The sequence below is a fragment of the Protopterus annectens genome, chromosome 1.part1 (assembly GCF_019279795.1).
Source record: "Protopterus annectens isolate FY-2018-M chromosome 1.part1, PAN1.0, whole genome shotgun sequence".
Classification (NCBI taxonomy): Eukaryota; Metazoa; Chordata; order Ceratodontiformes; family Protopteridae; genus Protopterus; species Protopterus annectens.
In genome coordinates, this window is record NC_056726.1 from 1,113,923,221 (window position 1) to 1,113,950,337 (window position 27,117).

General features: G+C 37.0%; 1 protein-coding gene across 1 annotated transcript in view; it reads left to right on the forward strand.

Annotated features, from left to right (window-relative positions):
* Positions 1-15,381: 15,381 nt before the first annotated feature.
* The window catches only part of LOC122815576 (vomeronasal type-2 receptor 26-like), a 42,001-nt gene continuing 30,265 nt past the window's right edge, over positions 15,382-27,117 (forward strand). The window contains exon 1 of the mRNA XM_044088192.1: positions 15,382-15,590. Within this exon, the coding sequence (XP_043944127.1) occupies positions 15,382-15,590 (209 nt within the window). The remainder of the gene's footprint in view (positions 15,591-27,117) is intronic.

Below are 27,117 nucleotides of genomic sequence, written 5' to 3' on the forward strand. Positions count from 1 at the left end.
TTTGAGGATCTCTAAAATGTCTGCAAATGAGACATCATCCGAGGAAGACTTCGGGGACCCCTCCACATCATCAAGATCAGTGTCCGATGTAATAGACTCGGGGGAGTCCACGTGCTTCCTCTTGCACGATCTCTTCCTTGGGGGCTCCTCTGAAGACAACTCCGAAGAACCCTCAGGAGGAGGGGAACCCCCAGTGGGGGTAACCTCAGGCCCAGGGGCTCCGCTGCCTAAGGACAGGGGAACTGCCAAAGACCCAGTCTCCACGCCCAGGGAAGGTGCCAGTAAAGCCGGAGAGATGGCCGAAGAAGACTTGGCCAAGGCACTCCTCATAGCTCTGAAAGCCGGACCCCCAGAATCCTGGGAGTGTCCGGTCCCCGGAGCCATGATAGCAGACGGAAGTCCCGCAGCCGAAGCACCGAGAGGGAGGCTCGGAACTGACAGCATAGGTCTGAAACGTCACCCCCGGGTCCAGCCGAAGAAGTCCGTGTACCAAACTCGGACCCGAAGGCCGGGGTTGGAGTAAGGGTCGGAGCTGACCCTAAGACCTCCACCGGCTCCAACAGCACCTGCTCCGATGGAGCCGAAGCGGTCGGAGGAGGAATGACATGCGCATGGGCCGTCGGCTCCGAAGCCAACTGGGTCGGAGCCGAAACAAATTTTTGAAAGACTGGGGACTGGAACAGTCTTTGGAGCACCCTGTCTATGTCCGAATCTGACATCCTCGATGACCTAGAGGATACTGAATGGGTTTGAGATGGCCTCTCCAACGGCCCCAAGGGGCTAGGGGACCGGCTCCGAGGCGACTCGATGACTATCGGCGCCGAAGGAATACCCAAACTAGTTTCCATCGGTGCCGAGGAGGACTTCGGCGCCGAGGAGGAAGTGTCTGAGCGGACAACCTTTATCAGCTCCAAGACCAGTGGAGCCGACGAAGGTGACCCGCTTCTTGATGCCCCAGCCATCGGCTCCGAAGCCAGAGGAGTCGAGACTGGTGGCATCGAGGCAGACCGTTCCGCCCTCGGCTCCGAAGTCCTTGGAGCCGAAGGAGAAACCTGCCTATGTCTTTTGGCGGTCGGATCCGACGGCCTGGTCGGAGCCGACGCCCTTTTCTTTTTAGCAGGAGAAGGAGAGGATACTAAAGCTTCTTCAAAGGAGGGTTTTATAAGACCTTTTAATATAAGCTTATTTTTCCTCTCTTGGAGGACCCTCGAGGAAAAAGCGTGACACACGCTGCAGGACTCCTGCAAATGTTTTGCACCCAAACAATAAACACAGAGAGAGTGGTCATCTGTTATAGACATTTTAAAGTTGCACTTGGTGCACTTTTTAAAGCCTGAAGGCCTAGGAACCTGAGATATTCCGGTAAATTATTCAGTGAACTAGCCAAACACAGTACAAACACTGTAATTATGACAGAAAAAAGAAATTTTCTGCTTTGTCCTTCTTTTTAAAGAAAGAGAAACTATCAGCAGTATAAAGGATCCGAGATCCCTAAACAGAACAGAAGTCCCCTAACAACCAAAAAGACCGGGAAAGGCCTTTCCACACAAGAGGTACTCCTAGTCAAACAACACTCACAACACAAGAATTTACCAAGTAAATTTCTCCAAACGCACTCTAAACACAAGATAGCTGTTAAAACAGCTTTTAGTTGAAGAATAAAGAAATTCCTGACAGAAAGTTAGTGAAAATAATCACTACTTAGCTCAGCCAGCTCGAGACCACGTCTTCACTTGTTAGCGGCAAACGAGATCTGGGGGACTGGTAGTGGTGCATCCTGGGATATAGTAAGCTCAGCCAATAAGAGACTTCGCTCTTTGGCATAAGCGTGCCGAGTCGGAGCCGAGGGATCGGCTCCGAACCCATCAGTCAGAATGTAGGCGAGATAGGATCACATAACATCGTTTTTTATGAAAATACAACAATAAATCTCCCAATGAAGAATAAATCTAACAATAAAAAACCTTTTATGAGACAACTAGCAGCAAAAGAAATACTTTTGATTACCTCAAATAGGACCTATATTTTAAAACTGGGGCAATATTACAACTCTCATTTAACCCAGGTGTATTAAAGACATCGAGTTTGAGTTGCCAATCTAACTCACAAATCTCTAGTAAAAGAGAGATCGGACCGCCTCTGATTGTAATAGGTATATGATCTATCCCCATAAATGAAAAATTGTACCCTGGGTTGTTTTCAGTATGCTTTGCCAGTGCATTTTCACATTTACAATTCTTTATAGCGTAACAGTGTTGGTATACACATTCCCTAAACTTCCTGTCGGTTTTACCGACGTAAAAAGCAGGGCAGCAAACACAGAAGCATATGACACTTATAAAACTTCAATACATTTATATAGATGAATACACAGCTAAAAGACTGACTGAAAAGCACAATATAAAAATGTGAAATATGATGCATTTAAAAAATGATATTGTTTGGATGCATTTGTATGTAAAATTTGTGTACATCTTTTTAAAAATCATTGTACAGCAAAAATGCATATCATAATGCAAATATTTCTTATATTTTATATATATTTTTAGTTGCCTCTCTAAAACTTTTAATCTTAATAAACAAATGATGGATGTTTGTTCATTAAGGCGTGGCCAAGTATTGGCATTCAGGTTTAGCTGCAAGTATAACTCTTTTTTTTCAAATAACAATTGCTGAGGGCCTCCCCATATTTTTTTCTCTACTTGTTGCATTATTACACATTTAAAACTATGACTAAGATGTTCCTTAAGATGCTTTGCTAAGGCATTTTTTATCATTACTATTTCTGATTTCATACTGGTGTTCATAGATACAACCCCTGAATTTACCTTCCATCTTCCCAATATAGAAACAAGGATACTACTGACATAAGGCAGCATATACCACTTGTGGAAAGTGCTGCTCTTTATTTTAAAAGCCTCACATACCAAAATGTGACAACAATAAGAACATCTGCCACATTTGTTCATTTTCATCGGTCTGTTTACATTTTTAGTCTCTATGTTGGAATACTGAACTACATTTTTTAAATTAAGTCCTTTTCTATAAATGATCTGTGGCCTTGTACCTATTTTTCTCATAAGGACTTGTCTTCTCCCAAAACACACCATTTTTTCTCTGATGTTCTTAATCATAGTACTGTCTGTGTTAAAAGTGGTGATAAATGAGTTCCTGAATGTGGGTGTAGAATGAGATGAACAATGAATGTTGTTGTCACTACTGAGTACTGTAGGTGTCATTTCAGTTTCATGAAGCTAATTTCTGGTGCTTGTTTGAAGAGCGTTTTCATTCAAATTTGCGGCACTAGTGTTTGGTCTGTTCTTGGTGTCCAATATGGGTTTATGGAAATTGCTTTGTCTTTTATGTATATGACTTCACACATTACTTTATCAATAAACTCATTTGGGTATTCTCTTGCCAGAAACATGTTTTTAATGTTCACAGACTCGTCTAGAAGTCTTCAAGCACAGAAGTCATACGGGCAGCTAAGACAAATTGTCCTTTTACTACTGCCCGCTTTTGTGTCTGTGGGTGGGAGCTAGTGTAATGGAGGTTGGTATTACAATGTATTGGCTTTCTATATGTTCTGGAAATATATTTACTTACTGTCACATTCTTCATAAACCTAATATCTAAATATGCGATATTAGAATTCTTACATTTGTATGTATATTTTAAAAATTCGGTGATCTTATTGATGAATTCCATGAACCCCACTATCTTCTCCTTCTTGTCCGTTTCATTCCTGTTGTCCCAAATAAAGATGTCATCCAGGTACTAAGTGTAAAACTCATATTTTAAAGTGTTCAGAATTTGTTCAATATTTTTTCTCTCACTGTATCATTATGATGCTAGCAAAGAGGCCCCCACATGCCGACCCCATTGCTACCCCTGTGCACTATAAATAATATTTACCATGGGATAGTAGAAAGTTACTTTTCAAAACAATGTCAAGTAAAATTTCAAAAACATGAATCTCATCCTGTGTGACTCCTTTTTCAAATAAGTACACCAAAGTAAACCATTGTCATTTGGGATTGATGTACCAAGGTCTTTGACATCTATTTTCAAGAAAGTGCTGTCTCTATTGAAGTTCAACTCATTAATTTTCCCAAGATATTCCCATGAATTTTTACAAATACATTTTTTTTGCTTTAGCAATGGTTTTAATTTTCATCTTGGAATCTGGTACAGAGGTGGGTAATGGACCCTCAAGCATCCACTGTTGGCCTTGGGTTGTGGATGCTCTTGTGAATTTTGGATACAATAAAAATGATAGGAATAGTGGGTGTTGTTACTTCAAAATAGTGGAACTCATCTGAACTTACTTGTTCCTGAATAAACATATTCAAGACATTCCTAATTCTGTGGTATGCAGTATTCAGTTCATTTAGCAATACCTCCATATAACAATAATTTTATAACACAGTTAGCATTCTGTTAGTGCAATCATATATTTCCATAATAACAATCCATCCCCCCAATCAGGTGTCATTATTTTCAAGTTATTGTCCTTTAATTCATTAGGAAGTTCCTCATCCCATTAATTTATATTTTTATTACACTTTTCTTACCTAAAACACTTCAAAAGTCTAATTCACAGACATGTTCAAAAAGCATCTGAGCGGGGTGGATAGGTGGGTTGTATGTACTGGAAACCCTTAGGGAACCCAAAGCTTCAGAGACATTAGCAAAAAGTATACTAAAATTTAGTTTTCTTGTATAATGTTTTAATGTTTCAAATTCATTAATACATTAAGTAAATGTGCTCTTTTATTGGGAGCAAGTGTCATGTCTTTAGCAAATAAGTCCTCACAAGCATGGTTAACCATATAACTTTAAAAATTATATATATATTATAGTTACCTCTTGTGTTAGTTAGAACATTGTGAAACAGTACCTGTTATTGACTCTATCTGTGGTTGCCCCTCTCGTGGTGCTTACACTGGAGCTGTCCCCTCTGTGGAAATTTGTGTATCCAGTACCCTGCTCATTGAATTTGTTTCCCCAAGACTGAGAGACTGGTGGCAGAGGATTAGTTTAGGCCATAACATCTGATTTTACATGTCTGATTGCAGCCAGAGACAAAAATGTCTCAGAAAACCAGAACTAGAAATCATACTCTATTGTCCATAGGGGTGAACTAATTGTTACCCTGGAAGGGTGGATGTTTTGGAAATAGATTTATAGCTTCTACATGCTGCAACCAGAGTCAGGCGATCAGATGTGATGTCATTCTATAACAAGCATTGAAATGATTTTTAGATATTAGTGAGAGATGTGACAGAACTCTTGCACCACTCTGTTCTTTGGAACCTCACAGGAAAGATCTCTCACACACTTCATGCAACACACATAATATTGCCGTGCTGTAGTCAGTAACGTAACTAGGGAACAGTACTTCACTAGTCAGGAAAATATAGTAAGGTTAGTTAAGTATGTTTTTCTGTATCTGTGTGAATCTATCCAACTTTGTTATTTTTTTATATTTTCTGTCATTGAAACTCTGGTGTTTATTGCAACTAGATATTTGGTATTCTCATGTTTTCTATTTGATTATTTATTATTAATTATTTCTATACCTTTCATTGTGTCTGGTCTTTTAGAGACTATTTTTAGCATCTTAAGATAACATATGCTTATTTTAGAGACACTGGGGCTACTCCTGAAAGACTTGTTGTATTGGTCAAACTTTAGCATTTGTATTAGTATGAATTTTGTTCAATATAACTGGGTAACCTTATAGGAGCCTTCGAGTAGCTGACTGGTTGCTTAGTCTGAGCAGATGGGGCACAGCTGGAAAATCTATGCCAGCCTTTCCCTGGTGTGTGTGTGTGTGTGTGTGTGTGTGTGTGTGTGTGTGTGTGTGTGTGTGTGTGTGTGTGTCTGTATTAGCTACTTTGAACAAGGACACAGAGTTCCAAAGTGGTCAGTGTGGGGGTCTTGTTTGGAGTCAGGGAGAGAGATAGAAAGAGAGAGAGTCCAGCCCCAGGAATGGTGTATGCATTCCCTGTATACTCTTAAGAAAAACTGTGCTTGGTGCAGTGAGCTGCACCAGGAAATGCTAGGTGTATCTATTTTTGTTCCTAGTGACCATCCCTCATCAGTGTTAGTGGTGAGGATTGAGGATGCTTGATTACTGGCCCAGAGTAGGGACCATTACACTCAGTAAGTATCAGGCCAGTATGGCAGAGGTCTCCTACCTGGGACATAGAGTGAGAGTGGTAAGATTGGGCCAGTACCTGCCAAAGTGGAAGTTATTCAGGCATGGCCTGCCCCTGTTACCAAAAAAGCAGGTGAGGGCCTTCTTGGGAACAGTGGGGTACAATAGGAAGTTAGTTCCCCAGTTATAGTGCAATAGCTGCTCTCCTTATAGACCTGATGAGGAAAAACAGGCCAGATAATGTTGTGTGGACTCCAGCCTGTGAGCAAGAATTCCGAAACCTTAAAGGGGCTTTGGGAGGATCCCCTGTGCTAGCCAGTCCAGACTACAGCAAAGAATTTCTTGTGAAAGTGGATGCTTCAAACCATGGGGTGGGGTCTGTACTCAGCCATGTTTCCTCAGAGGGAGAAGAGTACCAAGTTGTATATCTCAGGCATAGACTCCATGCCAAGGAGGGATGGTATGCAGCTGTAGAAAAAGAATGTCTAGCCATAGTATGGGCACTGCAAAAACTTCAGCCTTATCTATATGAAAGGAAAGCCACTGTAGTTACAGACCACAATCCCTTAACATGGCCAGCCAGCAAAATGCCAAGTTATTAAGATGGAGCCTAGGGTTGCAGGCATATGACATGATAGTGTGGCACTGTAGTGGGATCAGCAATGCCAACCCAGATGAGCTCTCAAAACAGGATATGGATTAATGTGTTCCCAGACAGGCTCATTTTTCTCAAGCAATGTTTCCTCAGGGTTAGCCAGGCATATTAACATCTTCCCTGAACATGAATTCAGATTTTTAGTTATTGAGAAAATCTATGAAAATGTGAGAGGGGGTCCTATAGATTTGAAAATAGAAGAGAGGGAATTAATTTGGCAACTGAGGCTTAATGCCTTATCTGCACCAGGGTTGAATGACTCAGTTTCCATTAAAAGTATGCTGAAACTGAGGGCATTAAGGAGATGACAAACATATATACAATATTTATATGTTTTACATGGTTATTTATTTGTTTTATGTTCTATGTATTGAATGTTTCTTACATATTTTATTTATTATTTGAACATTCTATAGGTGCATTTTTTTGTGGTTTGGTACTTTAATTAGAGGTATGGTCTTGTTTTGAAGGAAATTATGTCATACTAATTATTAGTCTTTATATATAAATATGGTTGTACTTTTATTCAATTTTGTCTGATGAAGTTTGCTTAATATAGTAAACAAAAGCACTAACCTTTATCTTGGATTCCAGTGTGGTTAATTCTTCATTTGGTGTTTATTTTCAAATGTTTCCTCAGGGTCACTTCAAAAACTAGCTCAAGTCTTCAAAGGGGGGAGAGAAGTGATGCTAGGAGGTACTGCCAGCTATGCCAGAGAGAGTAGGGCACTGCAGTATATGCCAACATAGCTAGATGGGTTTTGTAAAGAATTCTATGTCATTTGAATATCAAACTGATTTATGCACATGCTTGTTTTAAAAATGTATTTGTAAAGTTGCTTGTGTTAAAAATGTATCAGCAGTGGTTCTTGCTGGACAGAAAGGAAATATACATGTATGTCAGACTGCATTGTTGTGTATATATTTTAACAGAGGATACTGGAAGGGAAGGGGTTAAGCTCAGCCCAGCTAACCTTAAGAAAAGTACTCTGAAATTAGATGACTTGATTTAGGCCATGAATATTTTATCTCATAGATTTGAATGCAGCCAGAGACATGATGTCTGTGAAAAGCAAGGGCTGGGATCCTCATCTATTGTCCTTAGTAGTGAACTAATTTCTATCTTGGGGTACCAGAGTATGGGTTGTTATGTCTGCAGGAAGGGCGGAAGGGTTGTAATTGTTTTACAGATTCCAGATGCTGTAGTAAACCTTAGCTAGGTGTGTATTGTGACACATCATTGCCAAATACTGTTTCAGTATCTAGTGAGGGGGTAGTGTGAGAACCACAGATTCTGGTGACCTGATGTGAAGTCATTCTGTAGCCAGCACTGAAATGATATTTGAATACTAATGGGAGATGTGATAGATGCTCTCTGTTTTCTGGGACCTGACAAGACACGCTCATTCATCTTCATCTTGCCTTGCTCTAGCCTGTAAGTAGGGAACAGTAATTCTTCAATCAATTATGAAAATATAGTGGAATTAATTAAATGTTATTTTTTTCAGTATCTGTGTGAGTCTTTCCATCCATGTTGGTTTTTATATTTCCTGTGATTGAAACTCTGGTGTTTATTGTAACTAGATATTCAGTATGTTCATGTTTTCCTTTTATTATTTATTATTGAATATATCTAAACCTTTCATTGTGGCTGGTCTTTTAGAAAATATTTTAACTTTTGAGAGTACTTGCATTAATTTAGTGATACTGTGGCTCCATGCTGCTGAAAGTCTTGCTGCTTGGAAATGCTACCATTTGTATAAGTATTAATTTTACTAAGAGTAATTGGATACCCTGGTAGGAACCTTAGAGTAGCTAGGTTTGGGTGTCCTGGTGGCAGTGTATCTACCTTATAGTATGGGTGAAGGTGACAAAATGATTAAGTTGTGCTAGCCTTTCTCAGGTGTGTGTGGTTTTGTGTGTGTGTGTGTGTGTGTGTGTGTGTGTGTGTGTGTGTGTGTGTGTGTGTGTGTGTGTGTGTGTGTGTGTGTGCGGGTATGTACATGTGTGTGTGAAAATCAAATCTCAAAGAGAATGTGTATGTCAGCTACTTTGAACAGGCACACGAGCACTGATTTCACAGAGAGGGTGGTGAAGGACTTGGCTTGAGATACCCGGCTAAGGACTTAGTCCTACAGCTGTGTCAGTTGGGAATCTTAATGGGGCTAGGAGACGAAGTTTAACCCCCAGACTGGAGTGTGCATTTTCCCTGTGTGCTCCTAAGGAAAACTGTACTTGGTGTAGAGAGCTGCATCTGAAAATACTGTGTGTATCTATTTTTGTTCTCAGTTAATGTTCCCTACTGGTGTCAGTGGAGAGGATTGAGGCTCCTTGATCATTGGACCAGAGCAGGGATTTCACAAAGGCCACATCTACTTGAGTGAGTGGTAGCGGAGTTGAATGTGAAAGTGACCTCGGCAACTTTCAGAAAGAGTACGTAACTTGCATGTTTTTACATATCAATCTATTGTTCATATATACATACTTTTTAATTCAACCCCCACTCCTTTTTCCATAACCATAGGTTCATAGGTTAGTACTAGGCTAACACTCATTTATATTACCTTCTTCATAAAAATGTTTTCCTGAAATAGATATTTCTTTCATAGTGAGTCATTTACCTACTTTTTTATTATATCTCCTATATCTTTGCTTTTCTCTTTATAAAAAATCATACCCATTTCTTTTGAATAATCAACTAAATAAAATATAACTTCTTTCATCCATTCTCTATTTTTACTAGTTATAATAATATCATCTGCATATGACACCATAACTGGAATGTCAACATCTGTATGAATTATATAGTTTATATTCTTCATTTTTATGATTAACCTCACTGACTATTGAATTCATACAATTAAAATATTATTCATAGGACACCCTTGTTTAATACCATTACTTAAGAAAATATCTTTATTAATCAGCCATTAAACAAGACTCTTACTTTACTATTATTATACACTGTTATACATGCTTGCTTAATTTTATTGCTAATATTATGCAATTCCAATATTTCTTACAACATGCCATGTTGTATTGATTCAAATGGTTTACTAATATCAGCTGCCATATGTTTTATATCATCTCTCCTTTTTACAATATCGTCCACTATTTCTCTCACTGACCTTAATAGCTCTTGGCATCCTTTTCCTTTCATACACTTTCCTCCATCATGTGTTGTATCTTATTCTCAAATCTTTTCTGTATTATTTTCATAAATATTGCATAATCTATATTGTTTAACGCTATTGGTTTCCAATTCTTTATATCTTCTTTTTCACCTTCTTTCCCATTTAAATTTTAATATCCCGTTATATAATTCCCTATAACTTAAACCTTAATTTAACTATTCCTTAAATACGCATAATAAGTACTACTTCTGCCATTCTTCACAAGTTTTGTATATTTCAAATCCAAGTCCATGTGGACTAGCTGTTGATTCTATATTTAACTGTTTAAACACATTTTCTAAATCATATAATGTACTGTCTCTCAAATTATTTGCTAAATTGTTCAGAGATTTTTTTTTTTACTTTTCATATTCTTGCATTTTGTCTCTTTCTTTCTAAACATTTCTTCCACATAACTTACAACAATTTCCATAATATGTTGTTGATTTTTCTTTAATTCACCTTATTTATCTTTCATTTCTGTCATCATACTATTTTCCTTCACATTCTTGCTTAAATATGATGATACCTCTTGTCTTCTCCCTTGTAAAAATATAATTGTTGATATACTTCCTTAATTTTATAATTTCTTTTGCAAATCTCTTTCTGTTTTCATATTGTCTGTTATTCTTTATATTCTGCAACACATCTCTATATCTTTTAAGACATTCCTGTTTTTCTTTCTTTCTTACTTTACTCTGAGAATATAAATCACTCCCTTTATATTTTCTTTTAAAATTAATCCACCATTCAGACCAATTCTCAGAAAATTTGTTCATAGTAATATGAAACTTCCATAACTGAATAATTACTTTTCCCCCTTTTCATTCCATTCTTCTAAAATTATTCTTATTTTCATGGATTCTCTATTAAGAAATATTAACAACCATATTGCCAAATGATCTGAAAAAACTGTTGCAATAGTGTCGCTCATCTAGTCAGGATACAACAGATGAGACTGTGGACTCTGTTCAAGTAGCTTTATTATGTACAAACACACCAGGATTGATGGCTTAATAAATTTAACATAGATAAACTTATAAACAAACTAGCTATTACAAACCAGTAAAAGAAATGCCAGGAAACCAAGTGGAGAAACTACTGCCGATTTATTACTTTAAACACACTAATTAAAACACGCTTTTTGTCCTACAATTTTGTAGGACTTCTTCAGAAATGTCAGCACTCTATTAAATTCAAACCTTATATAAACTCTGCGCCAAAAAAGCGTGTTTCTAATGAATCAAAATTTTAAGGATATATACATTCAAAAAAAACTTCATACATTGAAAATACATTGTTCCAGCTTAAAATAAACTAAAATAAAATGAATAAAATGATAATAATAAGCTGAAAGGTCTAAAAGCAGCTCTTTCCTTACGTTTAAAAAATATAGAAATACATTAATTTAACCATATTATTTTAAATATTATATTATTATTGTTAATGTAACCTAATGAATAGATGTAATATGTTTAATTCAAAATATAAGAAAACACTTTCATTCTGATCATGTAAATTGAAAATGTTTTTCTTTATTTTTCTTTTCTCTTATTTTTTCTTTTATTATTTTTAATATTTTTAATATTTTAATATGTTTAATACTTCCTTTCTTTTATAACAGCAGGACGTGAACTGATTCTTTTATAAATATCATATATGTTTTATCTTTATATTATTTAATGAACATTAAGTTAAAAATGTAAATATAAATATGTGTATGTGCTTTTTATGAGGGTTCACCATGCGGTTCAAGTTATGCTAACTTGGTGATGTCCTATTGGGAAAGCAATTTTGTTTTTCCCAATAGCCTTTTTAAAGATGCAGTCAGGTTTTATGTGAGATTTATTGATGATATTTTTGTGATAATAGAAGGTACATCACAAACAGCCAAAAATCTGGTAACATGGTTAAATGAAACAATTGAATTTTTAAATTCACGTATTCATTCGACACTACATCTATAGCATTTTTAGATGTTCAAATAACAAAGAATTTGCAACAAAGACAATATGCAGCTTCATTGTATAGAAAACCCACATATTCGAATAAATTTCTCCATTTTTCTAGCTCCCATCCGTTGTACCAAAAACATTAAGTTTTGAAAGGTCAACTGGTTCGGGTAGCTAGAATGATAACAACAGATGAGAAATTTAATGAAGAATGTTTTAATTTGAAGCAAATGTTTTTGAACAGAGCATATCCGTTTGAATTAGTAGAAGAGATGATATTAGAAGTAACAACGAAGAGAATAAAAGGGTTTTATACACTCATATTAAAACATAGAGGTGTAATAGAACCTAATCAAATTGATTCACATAACAATGAAATTTTGAATCAAAATTTGCCACCTTTAGGTTGTAAGGTATTTAATCTGGCATGTATAATGAATTTTTGTTCAGACTATGGTTCAATATAAGAAATCATAATCAAAAATTGGTCTCTGTTAAAAGACGATGTTAGTTTGGGATTGACCTTTAATTTTATGCCCAAAATTGTATAGAGAAAAGGTTACAACTTTAAGGAAATGTTTCAAAAACAAAAGTCTCCATTTACCAGAAACATGGGTATGATGCAATGTGGAAGTTGTTCCCATTGTTACATAATGGATATACGGAGTAATATTGACATTAATGGATATAAAATCTTTATCAAAGGAAAATTCAACTGTAACACAAAAGGAGTGGTATACGTAGAAAAATGTCAAGCATGTCCATCTTTTTATATGGGAAACACGGATCGTAGATTAAAAGATAGAGTGGCTGAACATTTAAGAAGTATAAACCAAGAAAAAGAAGATAATGCTTTAGCAAGACATGTCATATCTCATCCTGAACATAATTTTAAATTTAAGGTAATCCAACAAGTAAAGCATGATCTAAGAGGAGGACCCACCAGCTTATTATTAGAGAAAATAGAATTATTGTGGCAAATAAGGCTTAATGCATATATGTATCCAGGACTAAAAGATAAATGTTCGATAATGTGTTTATTAAAATTGAAGAGTTTGGAGAGATAAATTCATAAGGTTTATAACAATATTTCTTCATTACACTATTACATGTAAATCAACGTATCATAACCTTATTCACATTTGCTTGTGTATCTTCATAAAAAATAATCCTTTCATTATGGGGGATGCTGGTATATAATTCGTTTACATCTATTGTTAAATTATAATCATCTTTATATGTGAAGGTATTTAATCTCTCCAATAGTGCCCAAGAATCTTTAATGATCTACTGTTCTTTTGATACATATTTTTTTAGGAATGGAATGTATATATTTAGCACATGCATATGTAGGTGAATTTCTTCCATTTACTATGGGTCTAAGTGGAGGGTTTTGAAGATTCTTGTTAATCTTCAGCACTCCAAAATTACATGGGGCTCTTGGTGCCATGATCATTAGATAATTAAATGTGTGAATGTCTATTCTCGCTTCTATAAATAGCTCATTTAATAGGCTCTTTATAAATTGATTAGCCTTATTGTATTTGTTAACAGATGCTATTTGATAGATGTCCGTAGTCAGGATTTCTCTGATGGACTTTGTGTAATCTGGCACATACATAAAAACCAATCCCCCACCTTTATCTGGGTTCATGATTTTTATGTCAGCCATTAGTAAACAATCTCGACTTTCTCTCTCATCTTTACTTAAATTGTCATTAGTTCTTGGTCCATTCTTACTTAGTTCCCTAAAATCCAACTCACAATTTTTTTTCAAAAATAGAAAGTGAATTATGTGGTGGTGGCTTGAAACAACTTGCAAATCTAAATTCATTATTAACATTTGGTTGCTCATCAAATAAATACTTTAAATTCAATTTCCTTACGAAGAGTTTTAAATCACAAATAGTCTTTGCTAAATTCAATCTACACGAAGGTACAAAAGTTAAACCTTTGGATAAAATGTCTACCAATGATTCTGTAACTTGAAAATAAGAGACATTATAGACTGTAAAATCCTTTTTTCCATTTTTTATGAGTATAGGTAAATTATCCTGATTGTCTTGGATGATCAACTCCTGTTGTTCTGGTTTCTCTTCCTGTTCCATTGCTTTCTCTTGGCATGCCGCTGAAAACCCTGATTATTTTTCATGTTTGCTATTCCATTAATACCCTCCATTGATCCTGACTCATTATTCTTACTACTACATTCTCTTATTTGTTCACTTCTTCTCACTTGATTGTTTTCTATCACAAAATCTTCTTGATGTTGTGCTGGAGAAGATGATGTGGGAATAATGTTTGTCCTTAATGCATTCTCATCTCTATTCTCCACAACTACATGCTCATCCAATGAATCTAATTGTTTTTTGGACCATATTTGAGAAGGTGGAGGTGACGGGTAGGCTATACCTTTTTCATATTGAACATGATCCCTTTCTAACTTTTTAATTTTTATTTTTCTCATTTTTTTCAATGTGTTGTTCTATACTTTGAAAGCATCGTGTGTATTCGTATTTGTATCTTGTAAAATCTCCATGCTGTTTAATAGTTGTGTCTAATTTCTCAATTCTTTCTTCTAAATCTTTAATCATTATGGTGTAATGTTTTATCATGGTCTGCATTAATTGTAAACCTTGATTATTGAATAAAGTAATTAAATCCTTATAAAATTCAGAACCAGCAATTAGTCCTGTAAGGTAACGTCAACTTCGGAGCCCCTTTGGCACTATATCTGCTCTTACACACTTCTGGAAATATTCAATTTCCAAAGACAATTTTTTGTGTTTCAACATGTTGGTATCCAATTCATTTAATAAGTCCGATAATGAAAGATTATTACCTTCTGTACCAATAAATTAATTTATTATTAAATCGGTTCTATACAAGCCTATTGGGGATGTAAGCCAATCTTTTAAGTTAGGTATCTGCGTTTGATCTTTTGAGATTGCTTGGTTGGCACAGTTATGACCAAGTAGGTTCAAAGACGATGTTGCCGGTGATGTGTTAAAATTTACTTCATTACTACTGTTAAGTATGTCCCTTAACACAACTGGTTGTACCGGCTCCATAACCTGCACATTAGTTTGCTGAATAATGTTATTATCTGTAACAGTACCTGTTTCTTTTTGAAATTTTTGCATCTGTCCAATTGACACCATCCCCAACATTTGGCTCGATTGTGGTACATCTGTGATAACCCTTCAGTCCTGTGGTGGGTGATGGTTCGGTGCCCCTTTGTCTACTCCATCTATTTCAAAAGTAACCATTCGGTCCTGCTGCGATTGCTGTAATGGTGCTGCTTTATCTAGCCTTTCGCTCATTGTCTCAACTTTCTGAGACAACAGTTCAGTGAGCATTGTGAGTTTACCCATTGCATCTATGTCATGTGAGCCATCTTTTAAAATACTTGGCGTTGTTTCAAACAACTTGTCCGCCATGGCGTACACAAAAACCAACAAAGTACGCTTGGTTAGCACAAGAATGCATCAAAAAAATGCTCCAGGAGATGAAATATCCTTAGTGCAAGAAAATTTAGACATAATATTATCTTACAATTATATTCTGTTTGAAAATCAATATTATGTCCAGAAAAAGGGAGTAGCTATGGGTTCACCATGTGGTTCAAGTTACCCAATAATGTCCAGGTTGATGTTTATTTCACACTAGGTCTGGAAATACAACCAAATCATGTGACATAGAAATTAGAATCAGGTTTAGCAAATGGGACTGTCTGTGCTGAATGGTCAACTTTTGGGACATCAGAAACATCATCAAGACTGAAAGTAGAGGTTAAGACATGTTCTACAACAGGAACATTGTCTCGATTGCTCTGAGATCTAGAGTCTCTATCACAGGATCAATGCCGTGATATTGATTTGGATACAGGAGGAATATGTTTGCGATTTCTCCTGTACTACACACCCTCAAATTCCATGAAGTAGGATCTCGGCTTGGTACATATGCCTGTCACTTGACCAATCCGGTGGAAACCTTTCACCATTTCTATCATCACTGTCTTTCCTTCTTTCAATGGACGAAGAAATCTGCTTGATTTATCATAGCTGGACTTCTGGAAAGAACCCTTTCTGAATAGTTGAGCTCTAATTGTCATGCTGTTCTTAGCTTTAGGCCTCAACAAAATGGAACTGATAGAACATGTTGTTCTGGTTTCCCTAGATAGAAGTCCCTGAGCAGGTGAGGCAAGTATATCATCACGGGGTATGTTTCTGAGATTAAGTAAATTCAAAAAGACATCAGTATTGTCATGCTTTGACCTCTCAAGTAATTGTTTTGCACTCTGCCCTGCATGTTCAGCAAGACCATTTGACTGTGGATATTCTGGACTACTAGTAGCATGTACAAAGTCCCATTATTTTGCAAATTTCTGAAACAACTGACTAGTAAATTGAGTACCATTGTCAGAAATAACTTTGTGAGGACTTCAATGTATTGAGAAATGACATTTCAACTTAGTAATAACAGCAGTGGATGTTAGGTTAGGTAGTAAATCAATATCAAACCAGTTCAAATAAGAGTCTACCAACATCAAGCTGTTTTTTCCACTGGAATATATCAGTGGCTACTGTTGACTAAGGTAGTTCAGGAACTTGACTTAGCTGAAGTGATTCTCTTTGCAAATGTGGTTTAGTACTATTGCATACTGAACAAGAAGAAAGTATCTTATCAATGAATTTTGCTGGAAAAAGCCAAACTACTAGTCCTCTCACCCTTCTTTAGGTAGATTTGCAACCTTGGTGACCATAATGCAAATTCTGGATATATTCATGTTGTAAGGAAGCAGGAACAACAATTTTAGGACCTTTGAAAATAATGTCATCTTCCATCAACATCTCATCTCTGTAAGGAAAATAAGTTTACACTTCAGGTGGTACACTAGATTTCTTTATCGGCCATCCAACATTAATGTAGTGATTGAGCTTTTGCAAAACTGGATCAGTCTTTGTATGATCTCTCAGCTCTTCAATTCTCTTGGTAGAACAATTAAGCACTTCCATGACATCAAAGTCAAAATTCTCTGCATGAAGCTGTTCCATTGTATTTCTAGGCGATCTGGGTTAGGTATCAGCCAAATAAAAAAGTTTGCCTTTTGTATAGATCGTTTTGTAGTTGTATTTTTGCAATTTCAACATCATTCTTTGCAATCTTGCTGGAGCTAAATACATAGGCTTCTTTAAATTTGTAACTAAACGTTGGTGATCAGTTTCAATCTGAATAGCTTAACCATAAATATAATCATGAAACTTTAAACATGCAAATACTATCACCAAAAGTTCTTTCTCTATTTGAGCATATTGCATTTCAGTTTGGATAAGAGTTCTTGATGCATAGGCTACTGGTCTGCCTTCTTAAAAAATAACTATGTCAAGACCAAATTTTGAAGCATCACAGGAAAGGGATACTGGTTTATTGAAATCATAGTATCTTAATGTAGATGGGGTGGCAATTTTATGCTTATGGTCTACACATGCTTTCTGGTGCTGTTACAGTCATGTAACAGTTTTGCATGTCATCTCTCTCAAAGGTGCTGTCAACTCACTGAAGTCTGGTATAAACTTGCCTAAATAATTCACCATACCTAGAAAATATTTTAGATTTGAACATTATTTGGTGCTGCCATCTCAAGAATGGCTGCTTGTTTGGATGGGTCCGGTTGTAAGCCAGTGCTAGTAAATAAATGACCTACATATGTAACTTTTGGTAGTCTGAGTTTACACTTCAGATGATTGAGCTTTAAGTTCACTTCATGTGCTCTGTTAGAACTCTCTTAAGGTTTCTGTCATGCTCTGCTTCACTATTACTTCCAAACAATAAATCCTCTACTATTATGGCACAAGGATAACCTGAAAAAATTTGCTCCATTGCATGCTGAAAGACATCACTTGCAGAATTTATTCCAAATGGCATCTTGAGGAATCTATATCTGCGAAACAGGGTACTGAAAGTAGTCAGTATTGAAGATTTGCAATCAACCATCACTCGCCAAAATTAACTTTTTGCATATAAGACAGAACAAACACTGTAATTTGGTATTAGGGCTGCACCTTGTTTGACTGTATGCATTGGATGATATGGTCTCTTTAATGTTTTACTCAAATCTCTTGGGTCAATACATATTCTGGTTTTGTCTGAGCCTTTCTTGTCAGCTGCTACCATGGATGGCACCCATTCAGTTGATTCTGTGACTGGACAAATCATGCCTTGCTGCACCATTTTATTCAATTGAGCCTTGACTTTATTCTGCATAGCTATCAGAACTTTTCATGCTGGTCTGACCACTGGACTGATCTCTGGGTCTAACTTCATAGAATACACAAATGGGAGTTTGCCCAACTTGTCATCGAAAACATCAGCATACTCTGAGAAAATGGCTTCAGTAATTGGAACTAGGAGATGTGCTTATATGATGAACGTTTTTGGTAAAAGAAAGCAAATTCATTCTCAAACCATCTCTGACACCTAATAATGACTGCATAGGTCTTTGGACTACATAGAATAACAAACTGTAACAGTTCTTAGCCAAATAACATGAAAGTACTACTAAGCCTTTGGTTTGAATTTCTTCATCTCCATAAGCAACAAGTTTCACACAACTAGCCACATTTAGTTGTTCATTAACTCTCACTTTAGCAAAAGTATCTGCTAACATAGCATTACACTTTGAACTAGTTTCTACTTTGAGCTCAGTGGATTTACCATTGATCTGGACAGTACAAAACACTTCATTTTTGTGAACAAATTCACTGCATCAACCTTTTCACCTTTTACTGATACACCATCTATATAGAAATCAGACTGCTGCAACTCCACTTGATCAGTTTGCTTTTTTGAGTGACCCTTCTTTATAACTGTTTGAGGTTTACTTGATTTGCAAAACTTTTGAAAATTATTCCATTTTTGACACTTTTGACATTGCTGACCAAATGCTAAGCATTTCTCACTTTTAGACTCATTATTTGCACCACAATTACAATGGTTAAGAATAAAGCTGGATTTAGGTTTTGCTGACTCATACCTGTACTGCACTGAGCATGCTCCTTTTTTAGAACTTGCTGGAAAACTATGTGGTTTACCTGGTGAACCAGCAGGGGTTATGGCTGCCATGTGCTTAGGCCTGATTTTGCTTGCCATGTGTTGCATACTGTCTACAGTTTCTCTGGTGCCTGCTGAAAGCATACTCTTATCACTGACAAGCATGCTTGTGTGTCTTTCTATAACTTCTGGATTTGACAAATCTCAATAGCTTTCTCAATGTTAAATCACTGTCACGAAGCAAAATCTTCCCCACAGCAGCACTATTAATACCACACATGAACCTGCTGTTTATCAACACATCTTTTAGGTTCATAGGTTCATAGGTTCATACTAGGCTATCTGCCCAAGGGCATTTATAAGCCTAGCCCATAGTTATGTGGCTTTCGCCACCCCTTTAGTTTGAATAAAAACTATGCCTATCATTTTTCTGTGCCTCTGTCAAGCAGTGACACTGAAGTAATCCCTGGGGTATATCTGCGATCTCCCATCCATTGGTCAAGATTCCTCTTGAACAAGGCCAGCGAGGTGCTCTGCCTCACATGTACCGGGATTTTGTTCCACAGCATAGGGAGTCTCTGGGTGATGAATCTGTCCCTCCAGCACGTTCTATTTATAACCGTGTCAACGTTTACGTCTCCCGCCCTTGTGGTTCTGAGGGATCTAGATTTTTTGAGGTGAAGCATATTCATCAAATCTGGGTTTGACATGGCCTTATATGTCAGGCACAGGTCACCTCTGAGCAAGCGGTATGAGACTGAATAAAGCTGGAGTTCTTTCAGTCGGGCAGCATAAGACATATTTTTGAGACCCTTTATCCTTTTGGTGAGGAACTTTTGGGGCCTTTCAAGCTGCATCAGGTGTCTGGTCAGATACATTCCGAACGGGGCATTGTACTCAATCATAGGTCTAATGAGTGATGAGTACAGGGGACGATGACCTCCCTTGATCTAGATGTGAATCCCTTCATGATCAGGTGGGCGATATAGAAGGTTTTCCTAACTACTTTAGCAACATGAGTGTCAAACGAAGACTACTGTCAACTTGGGTCCCCAGATCCCTGATGACTTTTTCTGTGCTCAGTGGATTGTCACCTATATGGTAGCTAGGGGTAACCTTGTTTTTCCCGAAGGGTATGACTATGCATTTTTGGCGTTTAACTTCAGGCCATGGCTCTGGCACCAGTTATCCGTTTCTGTGAGGCCCTTCTGGAGGATATCTGTGTCAGATGTGTTTTCGACTATGGCGCCCAGTTTGCAGTCATCTGCAAACTTTGTCAGCCATAACCCTCCTGTGTTTGCTTGTACTTCAGAAAAGTAGATGCCGAACAAGAGTGGACCCAGGACTGAGCCCTGTGGGACACCACTTGTGACAGGCTTTGAGTCTGACATGGCTCCAGCAACTCTGACCCTGTGGGTTCTGTCGCTTAGCCAGTTTGCAACCCATCTTGTGATGTATGGGTTTACATTCAAGCTGATGAGTTTTTCGATGATACCTGAGTGGGGTATTGTGTCGAAGGCCTTTGCCAGGTCGAGGTAGGCTGTATGGACTGCCTTTCCTCATCAATGGCCTTGGTGACTGTCTCGAAAAAGTCAACCAAGTTTAAGAGGCAGGATCTGCCTTTGACAAAGCCAAACTGGGTTGGATCCAAAGTCTGCAAGTTCCCTATGTCTTTATTTATGAGTTCCATTATGATCCTCTCCATGGCTTTGCAGATAAGGCTTGTCAAGCTAATGGGGCGGTAATTTCCAGGGTCTGTGGAGGCACCGCCCTTATGAAGTGGGACCACAGTCGCCGTGCGCCACTCCTTGGGTACGTATCCTGAGGTGAGGCTAAGATTAAACAGCTGTCCTAACTGTGGGTTTAATTCCTCGTTGAGTTCATGAAGCACACAGCCGGGGACACCATCCGGTCCCATGGATGCTGTGTTTTTGCCTTAGTGAGGGCAGTTCTCACCTGGGCGTTGGAGATGTTTGGGGGCTACAATCCTCTGGAATAGATATGTTTACTTTAGGGGGGGGGGAGAAGTTTGCACTGAACCTGTCAGCCAGTATGTTAGCAATGTGTGTAGGTTCAGTAATTTTCACATCATTTTGAACTAATTCTGAGCATATCTGGGAGTTTTCTCCTAGGTTTCTAACATAGCTAAAGAAGGCCTTATGATTGTCTTTAGAGTCCTTGGCGATTTTTCTCTCAAAATTTGCCTTGGATGATTTTATGAGAGCTCTTAGTTTTTTACTTATAATTTAGTCATTAAACTGACACATCTCTTTGTTCCTCGGGCCTGTTATATAAGCTGCAAAAGTTTCCCTTAGTTTCTGATCTCTTGTGTAAAACAAATGCCTCTATAATGTAATATTTGTCTGGGGGTTACACATTTCCCTGAATTTGTGCTTCAAACACTTGTTTTTTTTTCCCCTTGATTCAGCCTGTACAACAATATGACAGTTTTTACCTTCTTCATATACTGCTGGTGCATACATAAATGAATGCTCTCTTTCAATTGCCTCTGACCCAGCTAGGTTTAGAAAAATGAATGCCCTGGTGCATGCATCTTTGTCAGAATAAGCAGCTTATATAAAAATATCGTGCTATTGCTAAACTACTCTCCAATTCTCTACAATATTCAATCAAACACAAGTGGTGAGGGCTTTCAAAAACCATCTGCCATATTAACACATGCCAGTGAAGGCTTTTGCAAATATGCACGAACATACATACATACACGTATGCCAGAAATTTATACCAGTACTTGTAACTTTCCCCAATAGCACAACAAGCCTCAGAATAACAGAACTTTGTTAAACAAATCTCTCAGGCACTATAATACTCTTGAAATGACTACTGTAAGAAATGACCTCTTATCAGTGTAAGAAACATTTCAAAATAACTGCAATGTGTGAATGAACTATGCAGAAGAAGCTCAGAGTAAGAAACATTTAAAAGTAATTGCAGTTTGCGAATAAACAATACACAGCACACTAAAACTTCCCCAAAATGATGGTACTTTGCTAAATAACTCTTTACAGTGCAAGAAACACTCTGGAATGGCGGCACTTTGTGAATAGACACACCCAACAGAAGAAACTTTTTGAAATGGTTGTATTTGACTGCACTTTACAAAATGGTTGCACTTTGCACACAAATAAACTCTTCGGAATATATGCACAGTAATAAGCACACACTGTAAGAACTTTTACATACTTTGAGATATTTCAAATTACTATACTTATGCTCTGAATACAATACAAAATAGTAGTTATGCCAAAACACAGCACTTTGCCAAAAACATGCAGTCATCTTGGTATATTTATGCTTAATGTGCCCTTTTTGCCCTTATTATATTATTTTTGCTCATTTAATCTCTTTTTATCCCTATTGTACGTTTCTTGTGCTCGTTTTACTATAAACATGCCCATTTTGCTTTAAACATGCTTGTTTTATTTTAAACATTCTTGTCTTGTAATTCTGACAATCATTTTATCAAATATCTTAATCTTAAGCATTTTTTTTAATTAATAAACCTTTTGTGCCTCTCGCTTGTTTGATAATGTGGTTTGTGCCCCCGTAATGCTGTTTTATCTTTTTTATAAAATAAACTGTGCAAGTTTTCATTACCCTTGTTTTTTCTGGCTCTTTTTCTTGCTCATTACTCTCAGTTTACCTTCACTGTTATCTATGCACCTTATAGCTCTGAATATCAGCCTCTGCAATCCAGGTTCTGACCCCATGCTGCTCATCTAGTTAGGATATAATAGACAAGACTTTTAGATAAACTTATAAACATACTAGCTATTACACTCATACACAAATTCCTTCTGACATATTCCCTTTAAATCACAGTTAAAATCTCCTGTTATTATAATATGCATATTTGCAACTACATAATCTAATATTCTCTGAAATAAATTCTCCATTTCTTTACAAGTCATATAAGCATAAATAGCTATAATTTTATAAAATCTGCAATTGTTAATCTTCCCATTCTAGTGAATATGATATCTAAAATCTTTTTTTACTCTTTTACATACTTCTGTTATTCCTGAACACAGTTCTTTCCCCATATTCCATATTATCTTTTGTCCCATATTTTCTGAATCTGAAATTTTACTTCATATGTCAGAAATCTTATATCCTCCAAGGTAACAACATCTACATTACATTTTTTGCACCATTCTAAAATCCCTATCCTTCTTATTATGTTTTTCATACTGTTAATATTAACTGAAAGAATCCTTACATAGGTCTTTTCTCTGTTCCTTAATTTAAAGGATATAATTTTTCCTATACCACTGAGTTTTAAGTGTCATCCATTTCCTTTCTTCTTTTTATATTAATTCCTTTACATTTCCTTTTCTATCTTTTATTCTTTTAATAATATAATTGTTTTCCTCTTGCCACATTTCAAGTTATATCTTCTTCATCACCAACTTCTGATTCCAATTCTAATTCCCTTCCTTCATCTTTTTTTTTGCTATCTCCTTTTTTTTCTTCTAAATTTTCATCTGCCTCGATCTCTTCTTCATTTCTGATTTGTTCTTTATCATTACCTTGATTTACAATACTTGATTAATTCTCTTTTGCCTTGCATTACATCCTACTATGTCCAGCTTATTTTTACATCTGTCACTTTCAAGTTAATTTTTCTTGGCTTCTTGTACTGGTTTCCCACATATATAACATTTCCTTTTGTCACAGTTATTAGCTAACTTTCCTTCTTTCCCACATAAAATATGCTTTTGGTTGTCGCTGATATTTTACAACATCCTTCTTACCTTCAAAATTTATTATGCTTAGAATGTGTACATTTTTTTCTGTTTCCTGTTTGAAAATGACAATGCAATCCCATTCCCCAGTCCACAAGCCCCTATTATTATAATATTTTGTAATATCCGTTACTTCTTTATAAATAGTTCTAAAATGTTCTTTTAAAGTCTTTCTTTATACCTCTGTTTGAAGTTGTTTATGTAATTTCTTTTTTGTTTCTCAAAAAGATGATTTAACCACATACTCATTCCATGAATTATTATTCTGCCTTGTTCATATTCATACATAAACTTTTCCATGCCTTGTGCAGTTTCAAAAAATGCCACAAAATGTGTCTTTATTAATCACAATGAAACCACTTACCTCTTGTGTTTTCACACGGAAAGGTAAAATTACATTGTTCCAAACCCCATATCTGTTCAATTCCTGTCTTATTTTATTTTGCAGTCTTACCACAAACTTGCATTAGGAAATGTTCTCATTTTTCTTTTCTTTCTGTCCTCTTGGGTAGTCACTACTGTCTCTGCATATGTAGGTTTTCTTTGATTGTGCACTGGCCTCATAGGTTCATAGGTTGGTACTAGGCTATCAGCCCTAGGACCTATACAAGCCTAGCCATAACAATTCCCTGGCTATTTCTTCCCACACTATTTATTCCCTGGACCCCTATCTAGCAGGGTGACTGATGTGATCCCCGGGGTGAATTTCCTTTCTCCCATCCAATCGTCAAGGTTCCTTTTGAAGAGGGCCAAAGAGGCACTCTTCTTGACATGTATGGGCAGTCTATTCCAGAGTCTGGGGGGGTCTCTGGGTCAGGAACCTATCCCTCCAGCATGTTTTGTTTATTGCGATGACGAGGTTTGGATCCCTGCAACATGAGGCTCTGAGGGATTGGGATTTCTTTAAGTGTAGCATGTCCAGCAGTTCTGGGTTTGACATGGCCTTGTATGCTAAGCAGAGATTGCCTCTGAGTAGACGATATGCGACAGAGTATAGCTGGATTTTTTTTATGCGGTCAGCGTCGTGCATCTGCTTCAGCCTTGTTTCTGCATCTTCCTCCTGTATTATTTCCTAAATGTTCCCCCATGATACTTAGTTCTCTGGCTCAGTCTGTTCTATTGGATTCCTTAGTAATTCATCCTGCAACCCTCCCAATTGGAGGGTTGTAACTATAAATGCTTCTCTAAAAGACTCCCCCATTTCACCAAATAATGGCTTTTGAAATAACATCTACATATCCTTAACTACATCCACAACAACTTTCTCTGCACTGGCTTTCACATGCAATCTACTGATGTGTTCCCAATATCGTGCACTGTCCACCCAGCTACCACTGTACTAGGAATGGGACATGTTCACATACTCGCATCTAGTCTTTCTGCGAATACTGATTGTGAGTAAGGGAAGTTACCTGATGCTGTGGCAAAATTTCCTCTAGTAGTATAAATACCACCTCAGATCACCTTTGAAAAGAAACTACTAGCTTAGTAGGACTAGCCTGGTCAATAAAGGATAAGTAAAAAATACATAAAATAAAAGATTATGGTGGAGGCAGGGTTAGGGTTATCATGTCCACATCAGTAATATGCTTACCCTAAACCTAATACTGCTCCAACCTTAACCTCACACCATACCTTAAAAAAACTTCCCATAACACTGCCACAACACAAGGCATGGACACACACAAACATGCCACCAACACACACTACTAGCATAATGTTGCCCTTACCCTAAAATACACACAAGTGCAAACATGCAACACCTATACCCTTACCTAACTTTAACCCTAACCCTAACACCCAAACAAACACATAAAGACTCTAACCCTCTCCAAATCTGCACTCACCAGTTTTGAAGGAACAGCTCTTTGAGATATCAAATGTTCAACTCTCTGAAAATTTGTCAGTCTCCACTATCACTAGCTTTTGTCAAACAAAGCAATGCATGAGAAAATACATGGTAACCATCAGGGTAGTGTATCTATGTAAAAGGATGTCCTGGTTCTAGAATATTCCTTCCTTGTCAGGCTAATCTTTGCCTGTAGTGTACCATTTGGAATGTACCTGTCTAAAAACCATTTCCAGCCCAAAATGTTCCACAGTTTTTAAGCTGTCTAAATTCTCCAAGTATATTAAAAGAACCCTTCCTCTACACCACTTGTTACAACCCCCTGAGAAGGAGACTAGTATCTTATGTGGTGTAAGACCTTGTTCTAGTTACCATTCTCCACCTGCATAAAATAGTCAAACACCTGACCTAAATACCATAACCTGTAGTGTGATACTGATAACACCTTCTGGTATGCTATGTTCCTAACCTAACACTTACCCTTCCTTTGGACTAGATTCACCCTACATATCAAACAGAGCAACACTTTATCTACCTTCAGAGCCAGACTTGATGACAAATTCATACTGGCAGTTTGTGTAAATGATCTTCTGTTTAGAGTCAACTAAAGAATTAATTTTATTACATAAGTGACACTGTTACACTTCTTGATGGTTCTTTTGCTTTAATTACAGTACACAAATGGTCAGCACCAAAAGGTAATCAACACAACAGACCAAAAATAATGAAATTATTTATTAGTCCCAGACCGGTTTTGGCAAACCTGATTATTACATATCCCATTGAGGAAGGCAGGTTTGCCAAAACCGGTCTGGGACTAATAAATAATTTCATTATTTTTGGTCTGCTGTGTTGATTACCTCTTGGTGCTGGCCGTTTGTGTACTGAAATTTGGTTTGGTTTGGCCCTGCACCAGCCGTACATGCAGACATCTTTACTGCAACATTGATCTTTTGCTTTAATCTCACTTGTAATCTATAAACCTATGAAATAACAGTGCTTGATGCAGAGACATGCTTGATTGTGGAGATGTACATTTAATTAAGTTGATAATATTTCAAGACAAAAGGTAATAATAGTGCAGGAAAGATACAGGTTAGAGTAGGGCATAGAAGGAGGGTGCAGCATATGTCAGTTAGGAAAGAACAGACTGTGAATTTTCAGGTAATATATTCTTTGCAATTGCAGCTTCATAATGTAGTGAGATGCTGTTTAACCAGCCATTTAAAAGCTATTTTGAGAGAGTTTTTTGATGTGAAGAGAAAGTTTATTCAAGGCTCGGACAGTCACTGCTGCAAAATAGATAAATAATTGCTATAAGGTTTCTGTTGGGATCAGTCAGGCAATGTGAAGGTGGGCTAAAAGAAGGATGTATTTAGGAATATATGGTTCAAGCAGTGAGTTTATAGGTACATACTCGTACAGGTATAAGAAAACAGGGGATCTTGTCCATAGGCGTGCTGTGTTGAGTGTTTGAGTTCTAGCGAGTTGCAAGCTAAGGCAAAC